General features: G+C 42.7%; 1 protein-coding gene across 3 annotated transcripts in view; it reads right to left on the reverse strand.

Annotated features, from left to right (window-relative positions):
• Positions 1-17,027, reverse strand: part of LOC109931155 (diphosphoinositol polyphosphate phosphohydrolase 2-like) — a 65,679-nt gene that overhangs the window by 22,253 nt on the left and 26,399 nt on the right. The window contains exon 1 of one of the 3 annotated variants that reach the window (XM_048610343.1): positions 15,742-15,782. The exons of the other annotated variants lie outside the window; for them this stretch is intronic. Coding sequence (XP_048466300.1) covers positions 15,742-15,750 — 9 coding nt within the window. The 5' untranslated portion in view covers positions 15,751-15,782. Of the gene's footprint in view, positions 1-15,741; positions 15,783-17,027 lie in introns of those variants that run through there. 3 annotated transcript variants of the gene reach the window in all.

The raw sequence follows: 17,027 nt of genomic DNA on the forward strand, positions 1-17,027 counted from the left end.
CGAAAAGATCATCGCCAAAGGCCCTGTGATCTCTTCCCTCGCTTCCCATAGAATCCTTGGATAAATCCCATCAGGCCCGGGGGACGCATCTTCAACTTCCTCAAAATTCCTAGCACTGCTTCCTTACTAACAGACCTCCTCTAGCCTACCGGCCTGTTTCACAACATCCTCCTCTACAACTAGGTCCCTCTCAGTTGTGAATACCGAATAAAAGTATTCATTAAGGACCTCTCCTCTCTCTTTAGGCTCCGTGCACAAATTCCCTTTACAATCCTTGATCGACCCTACCCCTTCTCTGGTCATTCTCTTGTTCCTCATGTATGTGTAAAAAGCCTTGGCAGATAGGATCAAGGAAAACCCCAAGGTTTTCTCATGCCCCCTTATAGCTCCTTCCTGGATTACTTGTATCCCTCTAGAGCCTTTTCCGTTCCTTGTTTCCTAAACCTTATAAAAGTGTCCTACTTCCTCTCAACTAGTCGTTCGACCTCTCAAGAACCAAGGCTCCCTCACTCGAACCCATCTTCCCTGCCTGCTAGGGACAAACATTTGAGCACATGCAGTATGCATTCCTTAAACAATCTCCACATTTCTATAGTGCTCTTCCCTGACAGCATCTGTTGCCAATTTATGTTACCCAGTTCTTGCCTAACAATTGTAATTACCCCTCCAATTATAAACCTTACCCTGTTATATGTACCTATCCTTTTCCGTGACTATTGTAAAAGTAACAGAGTTATGATCGCTACCACCAAAATGCTCTCCTATCAACAGGTCTAACACTTGGCCCGGTTCATTGCCAAACACCAAATCCAAAGTGGCCTCTCCTCATGTTGGTCTATCTATATACTGTGCCAGGAATCCTTCCTGAACGCACTGGACAAAATCCGCTCCATCTAAACTATTCGAACTAAAATGTTTCCAAATCAATATTTGGAAAGTTGAAGTCACCCATGACTACACCCCTGTGACTTCTGCACCTTTCCAGCATCTGCCTCCCAATCCGCTCCTCTACTTCTCTGCAACTGTTAGGGGGTCTGTTTAAAAAAAAAAACCCAAAAGTGACTGCTTCTTTCTTGTTCTGGACCTCAATTCAAACCGACTGTGTAGACATTCTCGAACTGCCTTTCAGTAGCTACTATACTAGCCCTGACTAGCAATGCCACTCCCCCGCCTCTTTTTCCACTCTCCCTATTTCTTTTAGAGCATCTAAATCCCGGAATTTCCAACAACCATTCCTCTGAGTTACCCAAGTTTCTGTAATGGCCACAACATCGTAGTTCCAAGTACCCACCCATGCTCTAAGTTCATCCGCCTTATTTCTGATACTTCTAGCATTGAAGTATACACACCTCAAACCATCTGTGTCCACAATTACGCTCCATCATCCACATTTCTTTATTAACAACCTCACTCCCTGTTGTGTCTGTTGGAAGGCTGAATACCTCATTTTCTCAATTATAAATCCAGTTCCCCACCCCCTGCCAATCTCGTTTAAACCATCCCGTACAGCAAGAGCAAACCTCCCTCCTGGGACATTTGTGCCCTTCCGGTTCAGGTGCAACCCGTCTTTACTGTACAGGTCCCACCTTCTCCAGAATGTGCTACAATTATCCACATAATGGAAGCCCTCCCTCCTACACCAGCCATGTAGCCATATGTTTAGCTGCACTCTCTCCCTATTTTCTTACCTCGTTATCATGTGGCACTGGTAGTAATCCAGAGATAACTACCCTGTTTGTCCTCGACTTCAGCTTCCAACCTAACTCCCTGTATTCATTTTTCACATTCTCAGTCCTTTTTCTCCCTATGTTATTGGTACCAATGTGTACCATGACTGCTGGTTGCTCACCCTCCCCCTTAAAAAGGGTCTTGAAGGCACAATCTGAGACATCACAGACCCTGGCACCCAGGAGGCAACGTACCATCCGTTCATCTCGTTCGCGTCCACAGAACCGCCTGTCTGTGCCTCTTACTATCGAATCCCCCACTACAATTGCTCTCCTATTCTCCTCCCTTCCCTTCTGTGCCACAGGGCCAGGCTCAGTACCAGAGACCTGTCCGCTATGGCGTTTCCCTGGTAGGTCCCCCCAACAGTATCCAAAATAGTATACTTATTATGGAGGGGAACGGCCACAGGTGATCCCTACACTGTTTGCCTATCCTCTTCCTGACAGTCACCCAGCTACATTTTTCCTGTACCTTGGGTGTGACCACCTCCTTATAACTCCTCTCTATCATCCCCTCAGCCTCCCGAATGATCCACAGTTCATCCGGCTCCAGTTCCCTAACGCGGTTTTTGAGGAGCTGGCGTTGGGTGCACTTCTTGCAGGTGGTGAAGTCAGAGGGGACACCAGCAGGGACCCTTACCTCCCACATCCTGCAAGAGGAGCATGCAACTCCCCTAGCTTCCATTCCCTCCTGTTGATGTTGGTTGGCTTGCCGAGCTGGTTTGTTGTTCTGCAGACATTTCATTACCTTGCTGGGTAACATCAGTGCAGCCTCCAAATGAAGCATCAGTGTTTTTCCGCCTGCTTTTTAAACTCTGGTGTCCATTGAGCTGGATTGCCTCACTTCCAGTTTTCCTTCGTAGAGGAGTGTATAATGGGGTTGAGTTGTGTTTAATCGATGGCTTTCTTCGTGGAGTACCAGGCTTCTAGGAATTCCCATGCCTGTCTCTGCTTAGCTTGTCCCAGGATTTTGGTGTTGTCCTAGTCAAATTAGTGGTTCTCCTTATCCGTGTGGATTGAGATGAGAGTGTATTGGTCATGTCTTTTTGTAGCCAGTTGGTGTTTGTGTACCCTTGCTGTTAGTTTCCTTCCTATTTGTCCGATGTAGTGTTTGAGTCTCTGCAGGGGACCTTATAGATGACACTGGTCCTGTCCATGGCAGGGAATCGGTCTTTAGTTCGGGTGAGCAGTTGTCGTAGGGTCGATGTGGGCTTGTGCGCCACTGAGGCCCAGCGGTCGTAGGAGTCTTGTGGTTAGTTCCGACGTGTTCCCGATGTAGGGTAGTGTGATCAGTGTCAGGGCGTGTAGTATCTTTCTGAAGTTGTTTGTGTCGGCATCTTCTGACCCAATTTTTCGGATATCTATTATCCTTGAAAACCTGGAAAAGGTATTCTTCTTCCTCTTGGCGTAGTTGTGTTGCTGCAGTGCGTCGTTGGCCGTTTAAATAGTGTTCGCACGCAGCTTCGTTTGTGTGTGTTATGGTTACTGTTGAAGTTCAGCACCTGGCCTGTGTGTGTAGCTTTTCTGTGTACTTTTGTTTGGAGTTCCCCATTTGTCCTGTGCTCTGCCATGACGTCCAGGAATGGGAGCTGTTTGTTCTTCTCCTCCCCTCTGGCAAATTTTATTCTAGTGAGGGTATTGTTTATAAGTTTGTGTCTCCTCTAGTTTGGTCTGTTTAATGATGACGAAGGTCTTGTCCATGTAGCTTATCCATAGTTCTGGTTGGATTAGTGGAAGGGCCGTCCTTTCCAGTCTTTTCATCACTTAAGCTTATTACTAATCTTAACACAAACCATCTAAAAGAATCCAGGTTTGCCTTATGTATACCTCTGGTACATTGGAGTAAAGTAACAAGTCTCTGACAGTATTGATAGGAGGGACTGATACTTTACTAGACACTAGTCAATTTTAACCCAACTGGAACAAACATGGCTGCAGCTCAATAAGATACAATTACCTAAGGCTAACCAGGAGAGACCAAGCTCAGAAATGAGCTTGGGGATACAGCACATCCTGCTAGAGTACCAAAGCTTAAAAAAAAAAAAAAAAAAAAAAGGAGGAAGCTCTGGCACAAACTCTGCAGTTTTCTCAAAAAAAAAAAGAAAGAAAGAAAGAAAGAAAGAAAGAAAGATGCCTCCACTTAATAACAGTATTTGTACTGGATCATTTCCAATTGCATAGCCATGATTCTCTGCATTCCTTACTAAGGCTAAAATTTCAACTTTCCAAAAGTGGGATATGGTCAAGGTACACCGGATTAAGAGTGAATCCCAACTTACATTTGGATTGGGGTTGGGGGGTAAGATGAGGAAGAGCCATCAACAAAACACCTCTCCATAAAAGAAGTTCAAATCTCATTCTATTTCTCTAGTGTTGAAAAAGTCAAAAAAAATAATTAAAACAACTTAGGTGAGATGTCCTGCCAAAATGCTGGATGGGATTTCCACAACCTCAAAAAAGTATCTGAAACAAAACACATCTTTATATCTCACTCTGCTGCAGGAAACAGAATGCTACTTTTGCCCCCAACTAGAGTTACTGGAATTTAGTTTCAAATTTGGGGAAAAAACAAACAAAGACAGGCAAGTAGAGGACAGAGGAAGGGAGGACAAGGCAGGCTAGTGGAAGTGAGCTGGTGGGCACATGCTGATTTAGTTAGGGCCAATTTGACTAACAACCCACAAGAGGAAATCCCAGTCATGCAAGTCACAAATTGTCAGTATTCCACCAAACTCCCTTCAACCATTGAAACCAAGTCAGCAATGGTTAACAGAAATAGAATGCAACCTATAGCATATCAGTATTAATTGCACCAGCTGTGCTACAGTACTGGATGTGTCAGAAGATGCACGAAAATAGTATTTCTGTTTATAGGCAGCAATCAGCGCTTCAATCCACACGTGCTGAGGAATGTTATGCATTGCACATAAGCACACCACAAATAAATTCAGAGTTGTTTCAACACAAAGTCACACGGCCATATTTCCGCCAGCTGTGAAAGAGCAATTCCCCTCCTGCCACACCCCCATTTTCTCCCAATAGCTCTGGGAATTACACTTTTCAGACAACAACCCGATTCCCCTCAAGTTGAAATTCAACCTGCCTCCACCACATCAGGCAGTGCATTCTAGATCCAAATTACATGCTGCTTGCAAAAGATTTTCCTCATGTTGCCTTTGCTCCTGTAGCCAATAACTTTAAAATCTGTGCCCTCTCATTCTTTTACAAGTAGGAAAAGGCTTTTTCCCTCTATCCATGGTGCCCATATTCAACATCGAGACAGAGGTCTAAAGAAATCATTACTAAACCTCAACATTCTTTTCCAAAAGAGAAGAGACAGCTTTTCCAATTTATCCTCATGCCTGACGCTCCCCCCCCATCCCTGGTATCATCTTTTACATACTCTTTCAAATGCCTTCAAATTTTCTTTAAAAAAAAGTGTGACGCCCAGAACTGGACACAATATTCCAGTTGAGATCAAACTGATGTCCTCTACAAACTCAACATAACTCTTGAGAGCATTTAAAGCATACAGTATTGTTTAGGGACACTGAGAACCAGGAAGTTAAGCTCAATAATGTGATGTCATTTTTTTTGGTCAAGAGGTTAGGATGAATTCTACACAAGATTGACCATTACTTAAATTTATATACAGAAGCAACAAGGGTAGCATACACATGCTAGTAATTCATTTTACTTAAAAGAAAACAAGATTCCAAACAAACCTTAGTTTCGCCTTCAGGGCCCTTGGTGTGCTACTGCCTCAAGTCAAAACTCATTTGCTCGAATGGAGTTTCCACCCAATGTCATGCAGAAATAGCTCGCCAAGATTATCCATGGCATTCTCAAAATATGACCATGATACAAAGGTACCCTGTTTGGCCTCAACCTATCACCCAAGCACCATGATCATCATCTAAAATAACTAACATTCAGTGCAGTAGGCTACTTCATTTGGTTACAAACAACTGTTCAAAAGGCACAAGGACCTCTAGCAATTAGCTCATGTGAGATGTGTGTGCCTTCCCTAGTTGCCTTTGAGAACGTCATTGTGAACTGCCTTGTTGAACTGCAGTCCATGTGTTGCAGGTAGACCCTTCCGACCTACAAAAGCTCAGATGATTGTGTTGAAAACATAACAGGAATCCAAATTCTGGACCTCGTACAACAGCAACTGAATTGGATGCATATGAAGAAAAAAGTTCTTATCCAGAGTGATGGGATTCATAATTCAGATCAAGTGATATGGATGAGTTTTCCTAAACTTCAAATAGATTTCAAAAGGAAAGCGTCACAAGCTTTTAGAACTATTTAACATACTGCCTTATTCCACCCTGTTCTGTCAGGTACAAGATAAAAATCTTCATACATATGAATGGATTCAAGAACAGCTTCTCCCCCATTTTTATCAGACTTTTGAATGGACCTCTCAAATGTTAATTCGGATCTCTCTGCACCTTCTTTGTGGTTGTGACATTGTATGCTGCACACTGTTCAGCTACTCTAGAGCAGTGTAGCACACAAAACACCACACCACTTTTCATTTTATTCTCATGTACTGAAATACATCAAAATTATCTTAAGGCTAGTTTCCAGGCAGGGACACCACTTTCTGGTCTAAGGTATATCACAACATCCCACTGGGGATTTTTAAAAGCATGCCCTAACATATTCTCTTTGCATCACGTGGAGAAGCACTATTTCATGAAAATCCACAGCAGTGTGTTAACAAGGTGAGCCATGCACAGAAACAACATACTTCCACTCTGGTTCGACACAGTGGAACACACACTGGAATACTACTTCTAATTTGCAACTGGACACAAGTCCAACAGGCAGGAAAAATTCATACCATACTGTACCATTCGCAGTACAGGGGCAGGAGGCATTATATCGAGCAGCTGCAAGCACCACATTTAAAACAATACTTGATAAATATTTTAAATCTGATTTTTTTTAAAAAAAAAACACAGATCAATAGTCTTTAGAAAAACTGAAAAAAATTTGCCAATTTGAAAGATCATATGTGCCCATACATAGTATGTAAAAATGCAGCTCACACCCAGTTTTACTGATGGATTTCCCGGTGTAATTTTTACGTCACAGCAAACAAGCTAGATCTGAAATGCAAAAGGGGAAAAAAATGGCTAGGATCTTAAACAATCCTAGCCATGGAATCTTGTTTTCAAACATCTACTTGATGGAAAAGGGTATTTCAACCGACGTCCAAGCAGCAGCAAGGAGAAGCAAGGGAATATCATAAGCACTTGTTGGCAACTAGAGTGACTACGCCATCAGAACCAAAAATCCTCTCAGCTCTTCGTCACAAGGACGCACGATCCTAAAGAAACAGAACAAGAGATAGAGAAATCCCCTGCTGTGCTGCCCAAAGTAAAATTATCCCAAAAGGTTTTACTGTTGACTTGTGGTTAGACTGGTCAGCCATAAACTAACTGAATCCCATACCCCTGTCCATATTATGTATCATGTGGATGTGCTGACAGGCTTTCAACAAGCTAATTACCTAGGTAGTATATTAATGCGATTTTACATCCTGAAATGTGATTTGAAAGTAGATAGGAATATTTTTCAATGCCTTCTGCAGAGAAGTTAGAAAGGCTAAAATGGACCTTATTATTGGAATAAGCCAAGATCAAGGGTTCACTATGGGATACTGCTGTATCCTTGAGATTGGAGGTAGGCAGTTTGCCAGAGTTGGTAACAGCGATAAATGGAGGTTTCCTCTAGTAGCTTAGTGATAGACAATGTTCCTTAAAATCTTAGAAGGTTAATGTGTACCTTAAAAGGGTAGTCTTCTAGCTATTATTAAACCAGTCTACAGAGAAATAACATTCATTATGTCGTAACTTGAAAATCAAACAGGAAAGAGAAAAATTTTGAAAGGCAAGTCATTGTTGAACTGTAAGAAAATAATGAGTTTTGCTAACCAGATAGAGAAGATTCATAGTAACAGCATAAAATCTTGTCAAGGCAATCGAGTGTATTTGCTACTATATTCTGGAGAGATTTACTTTTGAAGGCATTTCTTCTAAACCACATGGTTGAGCTAATTGGTGATTTAACTGTTTTTCAGTCAGAAAGTGTGGAAAAAAAAAAAAGGCTGCTTAGGTCTGCACTCCTGTTTCTGAAGCACCCTCACTGAATCCAATGTGAATCTCAATTGTCCTCTTGACGAGTGATTACCAATATGAAGAAATCTTGTAATGCCTGAACAAAAATGTCTGCCTGGTCTCCAAAGACAACTGCCTTGTCTAATGAGGGATAGTAAGAACTGCAGATGCTGAAGTCAGAGACAAGTGTGGAGCTGGAGGAATTCAGCGGGCCAGGCGAAGGAGCAGCAAAGTTGACATTTTGGATTGGGATCCCATTTCTGAAAAAGGGTCCTGACCTTAAATGTCAACTTTCCTGCTCCTCTGATACTGCCTGACCTACTGTGTTCCTCCAGCTCCACATTTGTCTCTGCCTTGTCTAATGACCTGTCTGCATGCACTAGATCAGCCACCTGCATATTCTACATTTACAGTAACATTAGTCAAGCACTTCTCCAAGGTAATTCTTTGCAGGGAGAATTCTCACAGGAATCGAGGGTCCAAGCACATACAAGTTAATATTTTCATTTGGCCAAGTATTTATGAGTTTTGTAACAATTGCCATACACGCTAGATAGATAGAAAACCACAAAATGCAAGTCAAACTAGCACCTCTCATTCCCAAACAAAATCAGAGGTGCCATTTAGTAGGTAGTTATTTGACTATGGGACATTTACTGAAAAGTGGGACACTGGTATATCCTTACTATTATGGACATTTTATAACCAGAGCTACTTCAAGAATTACTGCTAACAGAGAAATTAACCTAGTTGGCACTCAATAATTGATTAATCTGACTGGGTTTCCATCAGTACTGTTCCAATTATGTACAAAATTTTGCAGGAAGTTGGAGTAGGCTCGGTATAAATTTTGATCTTTAACATAGCATCCACAACCACAAGGCACTTTCAAATGGCGCACACAATCAAACCCTCAAAAACGGTGAGGGTCATAAATACCACAACTGGAACAAAAAGTTGAAATTGTTTAAAAATCAAGACAGCCTCTCTGAAAGTAATTCAGAAGTTTTGTAAACAGAGATATGAACCCATGCTCGACTATAATATAAATGTGTTCTGATAGCAGCTCAGAAATCTGCAAGAGAGCTCAAAGACACAGTCTAGCACCTCAAAACAACTGGGCTTCCCAAGTAGGGGTGGGAAACACAAGTAGGCTGACATGCTTGGAAGCAGCATAGCTACCATGGAAATTATAGAATTCTAATAGCTGTACCACCTTCACTGTAACAGGTCCCTATGTTCTTTGCTCTGTTTTTTGAGGGGAGGGCCTGGTAAAGTCACAACAATAAGATCAGTGGTGAATAAGTTTGGTAATTTTTTATTAAATAGACCCAATTCAAAATCAGCTGATGTGGTGATAAATGTTGCTGAAACTGGAGTTTGCAGAAGTACAGTTAACCTAAGACATCTGGAAAGGGAGAGAAGTGGTGCTGCCAAGAACAGCAAAACTCCTGCCCCAAAGCCAAAATGAGAAATGATTTTTGGGAATGTGGTTTCTATCAAGTTTGCACCAAATTTCAGTACCCCATTGACAGAATTAATACAACAGAACACCAAGATAATTCAAATTGGCGAATGCCCAGTGGTTTGAGGTGCTGAAAATCATTTAGATCGATGAACCAGTGCCAGACCCCTAATTTGACCAAATTTTAATTCACTGCAAGGAGTCAGACAGAGAAACCAGTAGAGTACTTCTGCAAGGAGTTACAATTGAAATAAAGAGATCCTCTGCGGCTTAAAACAAAACCCAGGAGGTTGCTACTGGCTCTTAAAACATTCTTTACGCAGGAGGGCGATAGGTGCCTGGAACACGTTGCCAGCGGAGGTGGTAGAGGCGGTCACGATAGTGTCATTCAAGATGTATCTAGACAGATACATGAATGGGCAGGGAGCAGAGGGATACAGATCCTTGGAAAATAGGCAACAGGTTTAGACAGAGGATCTGGATCAGCGCAGGCTTGGAGGGCCGGATGGCCTGTTCCTGTGCTGTAGTTTTCTTTGTTTTGTTCTTCTTTGAGGTATATATAGTCCAGAGTGACAGTGACACGAGTAAATAATGACCATAACCATTAACCTTTGTGAAAAAATTCAAAAACAAAGGCAGGACAACATTTATTTCAGTAGGAGAGTTTGGTAGTACAGCATTAAAGCTCAGAGACTTCACATTGTGGGGAGAAACAGTACAATTGCTGGTGCTTTGCCAAGCACGTAACTTTGAATTACAAAGGAATTAGAGATAGATGTATAGCTCACATGTAAAGAACGAATGAAAATGAGTGAACATGTGCCTTAAACTTGTGTAAATGAGTTTTTTATTTCAAGGGACAGGTGTCATGAAGGCTACATACTGAACTGAATTTAAAGGACTGTGGAAAAATGGATCAATTTCTAGTTCTATGGAGAAACTTGGATTTTTTGAAAAAAAAAGAGTTAGTGAACAGAAACACTGGAACTTCTTGAAAAAACAAGGAATTCCTTTCAGCAGAGATAATAGGAACTGCAGAATCTGAGATAACAAGGTGTAGAGCTGGATGAACACGGCAGGCCAAGCAGCATCATTGGAACAGGAAGGCTGACGTTCCTAACCCTTTCAGCACGTGGTTTCAGCTGGCAGTTCAATTTGTTTACTGCAGGTCACCTGACTGGTTGGCTCTATCCAAACAACTGGAGGTTCTGGCTTTCAGCTGAGGGAACCCCAAATGACAGTACTCAGTTGTTTCTGAAGCACCCTTGTTACAATCCAGTGTGAATCACACTGTCCTTTTAAGAAGCAACGAAAAGACCAATACCGAATAGTGCATGAATGAGAGTGTAAGTGTGGAGCTGGAAAAGCACAGCAGGTCATACAGCAGAGGAACAGAAAAGTCAATGCTTTGGGCAGAAACGCTTCATCAGGACTGGGGAGGGTACGAGAGATAGAGATAGGTGGATGCAGGTAGGGGATTATTGCAGTTGGTCACTGGGGAGGGTGGAGCAGATAGATGGGCAGGTTGGGAATGGAGAGATTTTGAAGCTGATGCTTCCCCCACAAGGATGGCCGAAAAGCCCTCCGCTTCTTCCTATTCTGTAGGCCCACTCAGTCCCCCTCCACTGCCACTCATTCGCTTGGTGGAACGAGTCCACACCCTCAAATTTTCCTTCAATTCCTCCCACATCCCTGGACTGACCTATCTCCTCCCTAATTCCCCACCTACACTCGCCTTTACTGGCTCCATCTCCGCCTCTTTGACCTGTCTGTCTCCTCTCCACCTATCTTCTCCTCTATCCATCTTTTATCTGCCTCCCCCTATTTATTTCAGAACCCCCTTCCCCTCCCCCTTTTCTGATGAAGGGTCTAGGCCTGAAACGTCAGCCTCTCTGCTCCTATGATGCTGCTTGGCCTGCTGTGTTCATCCAGCCCTGCACCTTGTTGGGATGGGTACAGGCACCCACATAGGCCCAAGTTATGCCCGCCTCTTTGCAGGAGTCGTGGAACTATTCTCCAACTACACCAGCACCATCCCTCACCTCTTCACTAGTGACGACTGTCAGTGCTGCCTTGTGCTCCCGCGAGGAACCCTAACAATTCATCAACTTCAACACCTTTCACCTCGCTCTCTAATTAACCTTGACCATTTGACACCTCCCTCCCCTTCCTGGACCACTCCATCGCCAGTAACTGACTAACCAGCGACATCCATTTCCAAACCTACAGGCTCCCACAATTACCTCGACTACACCTCCTCTCATCCACCCTCCTGCAAAGAATCTACCCCATACTCAATTCCTCCACCTATCTGCTTCAGAACTTCCCTGATGGCATCCTTTTATAATAGAAGAAACTCTCAACCGCACCTCCCCCATTTCCTGCACTTCTGCCCTCAAACCCACTCCCACAAGGATAGAGTCCCCGCAAGTCCTCATGTACCACCCCACCAGCCGCCGAATCTAACGCATTATCCTTCAACAACATTTCGCCACCTACAAATCTGACCCCACCAAGAGATTTTCCTTCCCCACCCCTGTCCACAACTCCCTTGTCAGCTCTGTGCTCCCACCAACCTCTCCACCACACCTGGTACCTTTCCCTGCAAGCACAGGAGGGTGGTACACCTGCCTCCACACCTCCATCCAAGGCCCCAAACAGCCCTTGCACATGTGGCAGAGATTCACCTGCGCCTCATCCAATCTGATATATTGGATCTGTTGCTCTACGGGATCTCCTCTATAATCAGGGAGGCCAAACGCAGACTCCTGGAACAATTCTCAGAGCACCTGTGCTCTGCACGCACCAACCAAGACCTTCCAGTTGCCATCCATTTTAAAGTCCCCTCCCGCTCCCCTGGCAACATGTCCATCCTTGGCCACCTCCACTAACATTTGGCCTCTCTGCAAACTGCAGGAACAACTCCTATTTCACCCTGGGAGCTTACAGCCCAAGGGCCTGAATATTGACATCACCAGCTTCAAAGATCCTTCCATCCCTAGCCACTTTCCATGTCCTTCCATGTCCTGCCTCCCTGACCTGTCCTAACAAGTCCATCTTCCTACTCAGCTATACGCTCCACCCTGACCAGTCACTATAAACCCTTACCTGCATCCATCTATCACCGTCCTATTTACCTTTCCCCAGCCCCACCCTCTACTTTTGGGCTCCCCTCCCCAGTGCTGAAGGATTTTAGTCCTAAACGTTGACTTTCCTGCTCCTAAAATGCTATCTGACCTGCTGTTTGTCCAATTCTACATTTCTTGACTCAGTACTGGGTCCACATTTGTCTGTCATTTATAGAAATGATTGGATGAGAATATAGAAGGCATGGTTAGTAAGTTTGTGGATAACACCAAGATAGGTGGTATAGTGGACAGTGAAAAAGAAGGTTATCTAAGATTAGAAAGAAATTTTGACCAATTGGGTCAACAGGCTAGAGTGGCAGATGGTGTTTAATTTGGATGAATGAGAGGTATTGAATTTTGGTAATACAAACAAAGGGCAGAACTTACATAATTAGAAGTACAGTCTTGGGTATTGTTGTAGGACAGCGACCTAGGGGTTCAGATACATAATTCTTTCAAGTTTGCATCACATATAGATAAGGTGGTTAAGGGTTTAGCGCACTTGTGTTCATTGCTTAGATCTTGGGACGTTATATTAAGGCTGTATAGGATGTTGGAGAGACCTCTCCAGGAGTACTGTGTCCAGTTCTGGTCACCCTGTTAATCGGCAGAATATTAAGCTGGAGAGGGTTCAGAGGACATTTACCAGGAATGGAGGATTTGAGTTATAAAAGGAGAGGCTAGAACTTTTTTCACTAGAACACAACAGGTGGAGGTATGACTTGAGGTTTATAAAATCATGAGGGGCACAGATAAAGGGGAGTGACAGGTGTCTTTTCCCTAGGGTTGGGGATTGCGAGACTTGGGGCATATTTTTCAGGTGACAAGATTTGAAAAAGCAGAAAGACAGGAGGAGGAGAGCGCGAGAGCCTTGTGCATGGAATGAACTTCTAGAGGAACTGGTGGATACAGATACAGCCAAGGGTGTGTGGGACCAGTTTAGTTTGGGATGATGGTCAGCACGGGCTGGCTGGACCAAAGGATCCGTTTGTGCTGAATGACTGTGCCTTTACCCGCTTTGAGAGAAAGGCCATCTCTGCAGAAAGAAATTAATTTATTTATTTTCTCTTTACCTGGTGTGTGCAAGTGTAAACACTTGGTTAGAAGTGAACTCATACATCTTCATATTATGAAGTGCTAACAAATTCTTGTCATGAAATAACTGAGAATAATTGAGTGTTTAAAGAAATCTGGAAGACAATCTTTGCTGGCCAAAAAGTTTTACATAGAGAAAGAATATCATTGGACACATAGGAAGTGGTTAAAACAATTACATTCAGGTTGTAAAATGTGGAGTCTCGTAACTTAAGACGGAGACAATGCATTCCTCCCATCTTGGTCACAATAGCCTACAGAAAAACAAGTGCGTACTTTATTCAGTTGCAAGACATTATTAATTTCACCTTTCAGGTTTAGGGCCAGAGTAATTATGTTGCACTAAATAACCACTTTATTGTCAAGTGGAATAAAAAAAGAAGAAGCTGAAAGGTTTGAGGATTGGCAGGACTGTGGAGTATTTAGATCAGCAAGATCTTGTTGAATGGCAGAGCAGGATTGAAGGGGAAATAGAGAGTCTACATCTGCTCCTACCATTTGTGTTTGTGTACATAAAAATCTTAGGCGGAACATACTATTCACTATTGCTCAAATTGAGCACAAAATCCAGTCTTTTAGATACTAAGATAAAACTTCCATAAAGGGTTTGTTGCATGATAAATGCCAGTTTAGCGATATCCCCAGAAAATTTCCCACTCCCCTCCCCACACCAACACGTAGTTAGAGTAAGTTGCTATGCAAGCCTCTGGTAACATGCATGATGCTCCACATCTTAAATTTAGAGAAAACACTAGAACCTTGCTGATTTGATTAACCCAAAGGAACGGAGTCTAATTGTAGTGTACAGAGCATGAAGGGACTTTGTGTGAACAATAGGCTATTTCACAATCCTTCAGGAATGCAAGTTACCAGCACTAGACAGGAAGGGGAAAAAAAAAGGAACTCTTCCTTGTATCAAGGGTTTCAGCCAAATAATTAGATTGTGTTTCAAGCCAAACTCCAGCACATAAGCCTAAACTAACAGTGCCATACCAAGTGTTGTTTCGGCAGATGTTCCCTCTTTCTGAAAAAAAGCATTACAATGGAGGTTAATTTGACTGTATCAGTGAAGATGAAAACCCAAAGCATGGACCAAAAATAATCTCCCCTCAACCTTCACCACTGAAACAGATTAACTGGTCACTAAATTGTTGTGAACATCAGCAGGGCAGTAACTGCACCTCAAAAAAAAGGAGTTTAAAAAAGGAGGAACTATGCAAATAGGTCACAAACAATTCAAAAAAAGGGTAAGTGAATCACTTGTAAAAATAGAATCATGCTCAGCATTGGAGTAAATACATGCTTGAGTTTGCAGTTTCTGACCAAAATGAAAAACAAACAGGAAAGTGACAAATCCAAATGGATAAATGAAAAAAAAACAAACATTCACAGATAAATACAGAGAAAAACATTAATAGGATGATCAGAGGGCCGACAGAACAAAATACAGAACAACTATGACATAGTTGAATCCATTCATTCAAGAACTTTTGTTAGGGTTCTATCTTAGCTGGCTAAGATATACAATCATGGACGATCATTATACACCCAAGCATCAATTTCAGCCACCCACTGCTGGGGCAATGATCCAAGATTCAACTTCACTTATCCTGGTCATCAGATCTCACTAATTTTAACCTAGTTTTCTGTGGCTTGGGTTGAATTGTCCAAAAACTGGGCGTTCATCACTTCTGAAGAGAGCCTTATTACAGGAAGCATCTCAGGACAGCCAAGTATTACTTCTGCTGCATCAGAACAGATCAGTGATATTCCTTCACATGAAATTCAGGGAACATCAAGAGCAAGAGTTAAATTTCATTCACAAAATTGATGGACAAGCATTATACCAAATTTGATAACTGACCTTCTCTTCACCCACTCCAAATCTGTAAAAGGCCATTTGGCATCTTGTTTTTAAAAAATGCCTCATGTTTTGCAAATTTAAGTTAGCCCATGAGCAATAACCTAGAACTAAAAAGATCCTTGCAGGTGTTGCAATCACTAAAATTAGCAACCATTTTGTACACAGTATGACTTGCAGCCCTAAAAACATAGGGGACAAGTTACCATAATACATCAGTGGCAACATAACTTCTGTGCATGGACGGACGGACGGACGGACGGACGGACGGGACAGTGTAACAGCCTTGAGGATATGAAAACGTTGTCCATGACAACTACCTACACAAACATACCACTTTCATGAAGTCATCATGCAAAAACTTCGCCAAAATGATCAGCTATTCATTGTGATGCACGGAAACATTTAGTGTTATTTAAAACTACACCAGTATGAATGTCCAGGTGAGACAACCTTTGACAAGCTGTGTAACATGTTTTTTGACTGATGAGTCACCAGGCTCTGCCCTTTCTTTATGACCCTGTCAACAAAACACCTAGATAAAAGACTAATAATTTTTGCAGCTCCCCCGCAGTTTCCTCCTCTTCTGAACAGTGACTCATTCTGCGTTTATGGTCTCAAAGAGGGATTGGCAGTCAATCATGTTGCAATCTCACTCAAGTGGCCATCCTCCAGTGAGTTTAAGCAGTCAAAGCAAATAAAATAAAAAAAAACCAAAACAAAACTTGTTTCAATTCTATTCTTCAAAACAAAAAATTTCAGCAGCAGCACAGGGGAGGTGCGTGTAGAATCATGACCTTGACAGTTTCTTTTGACCCCAGGAAAAAGCGAGGGTTTGTGGGCAGCATGGAGGCTAGCACTGCAGCCTCAGTGCCAGAGACCCAGGTTTGATCTCACCTTCGGACGACTGTGTAAAGTTTACATATTCTCCTGGTGTCTGCATGGGTTGCTACTGGGTGCTGCCATTTCCTCCCACAATCTGAAAGATGTGGGAGTTAGGTGTATTGGCCATGTTAAATTACCCCCTAGTATTCAGGGATGTGTATATTAGCCAAGGGAAACGCAGGAATAGGGTGGGATGCTCTTCAGAGGATCAGTGTGGACTTGTTGGGCCAAATGGCCTCCTACCACCTAAGGATTTTTATGAAGTCTATGAAGACAATAACTACTGTGCCTGCACCAAAGCATTTGGGTGGACAGTGGAAAATCTTACATTAAAAACATACATATAAAATAAAACACTACACATGATACAACAACCTATAGAATCTATGGACCACGGCAGACCCACAAGAATTGCTTTAAAAAGTAGAGCTTGAGAATAAAAGTTCAGGAACACACAATGACAAAAAAAATGGTGGTCAGAAGCAAGTCAGTCACTTATATAAATGTAGTATTAGAGATTTGAAGAGCACAAGCATCATCTGATCAACCTCACACAGTAGGTCTCAGAGTCGTAGAATCCCTACAGTGTAGAAACAGACCCTTCAGCCCAACAAGTCCGCAATGAACCTCAGAGCAGCCCACCCAGACCCATCTCCCTATAACCCACCTAATCTACACATCCCTGAGCACTACGGGCAATTTAGCATGGTCAATCCACCTCGCCAGCACATCTTT

Source organism: Rhincodon typus, chromosome 22 (assembly GCF_021869965.1).
Source record: "Rhincodon typus isolate 14 chromosome 22, sRhiTyp1.1, whole genome shotgun sequence".
NCBI classification, from domain to species: Eukaryota; Metazoa; Chordata; class Chondrichthyes; order Orectolobiformes; family Rhincodontidae; genus Rhincodon; species Rhincodon typus.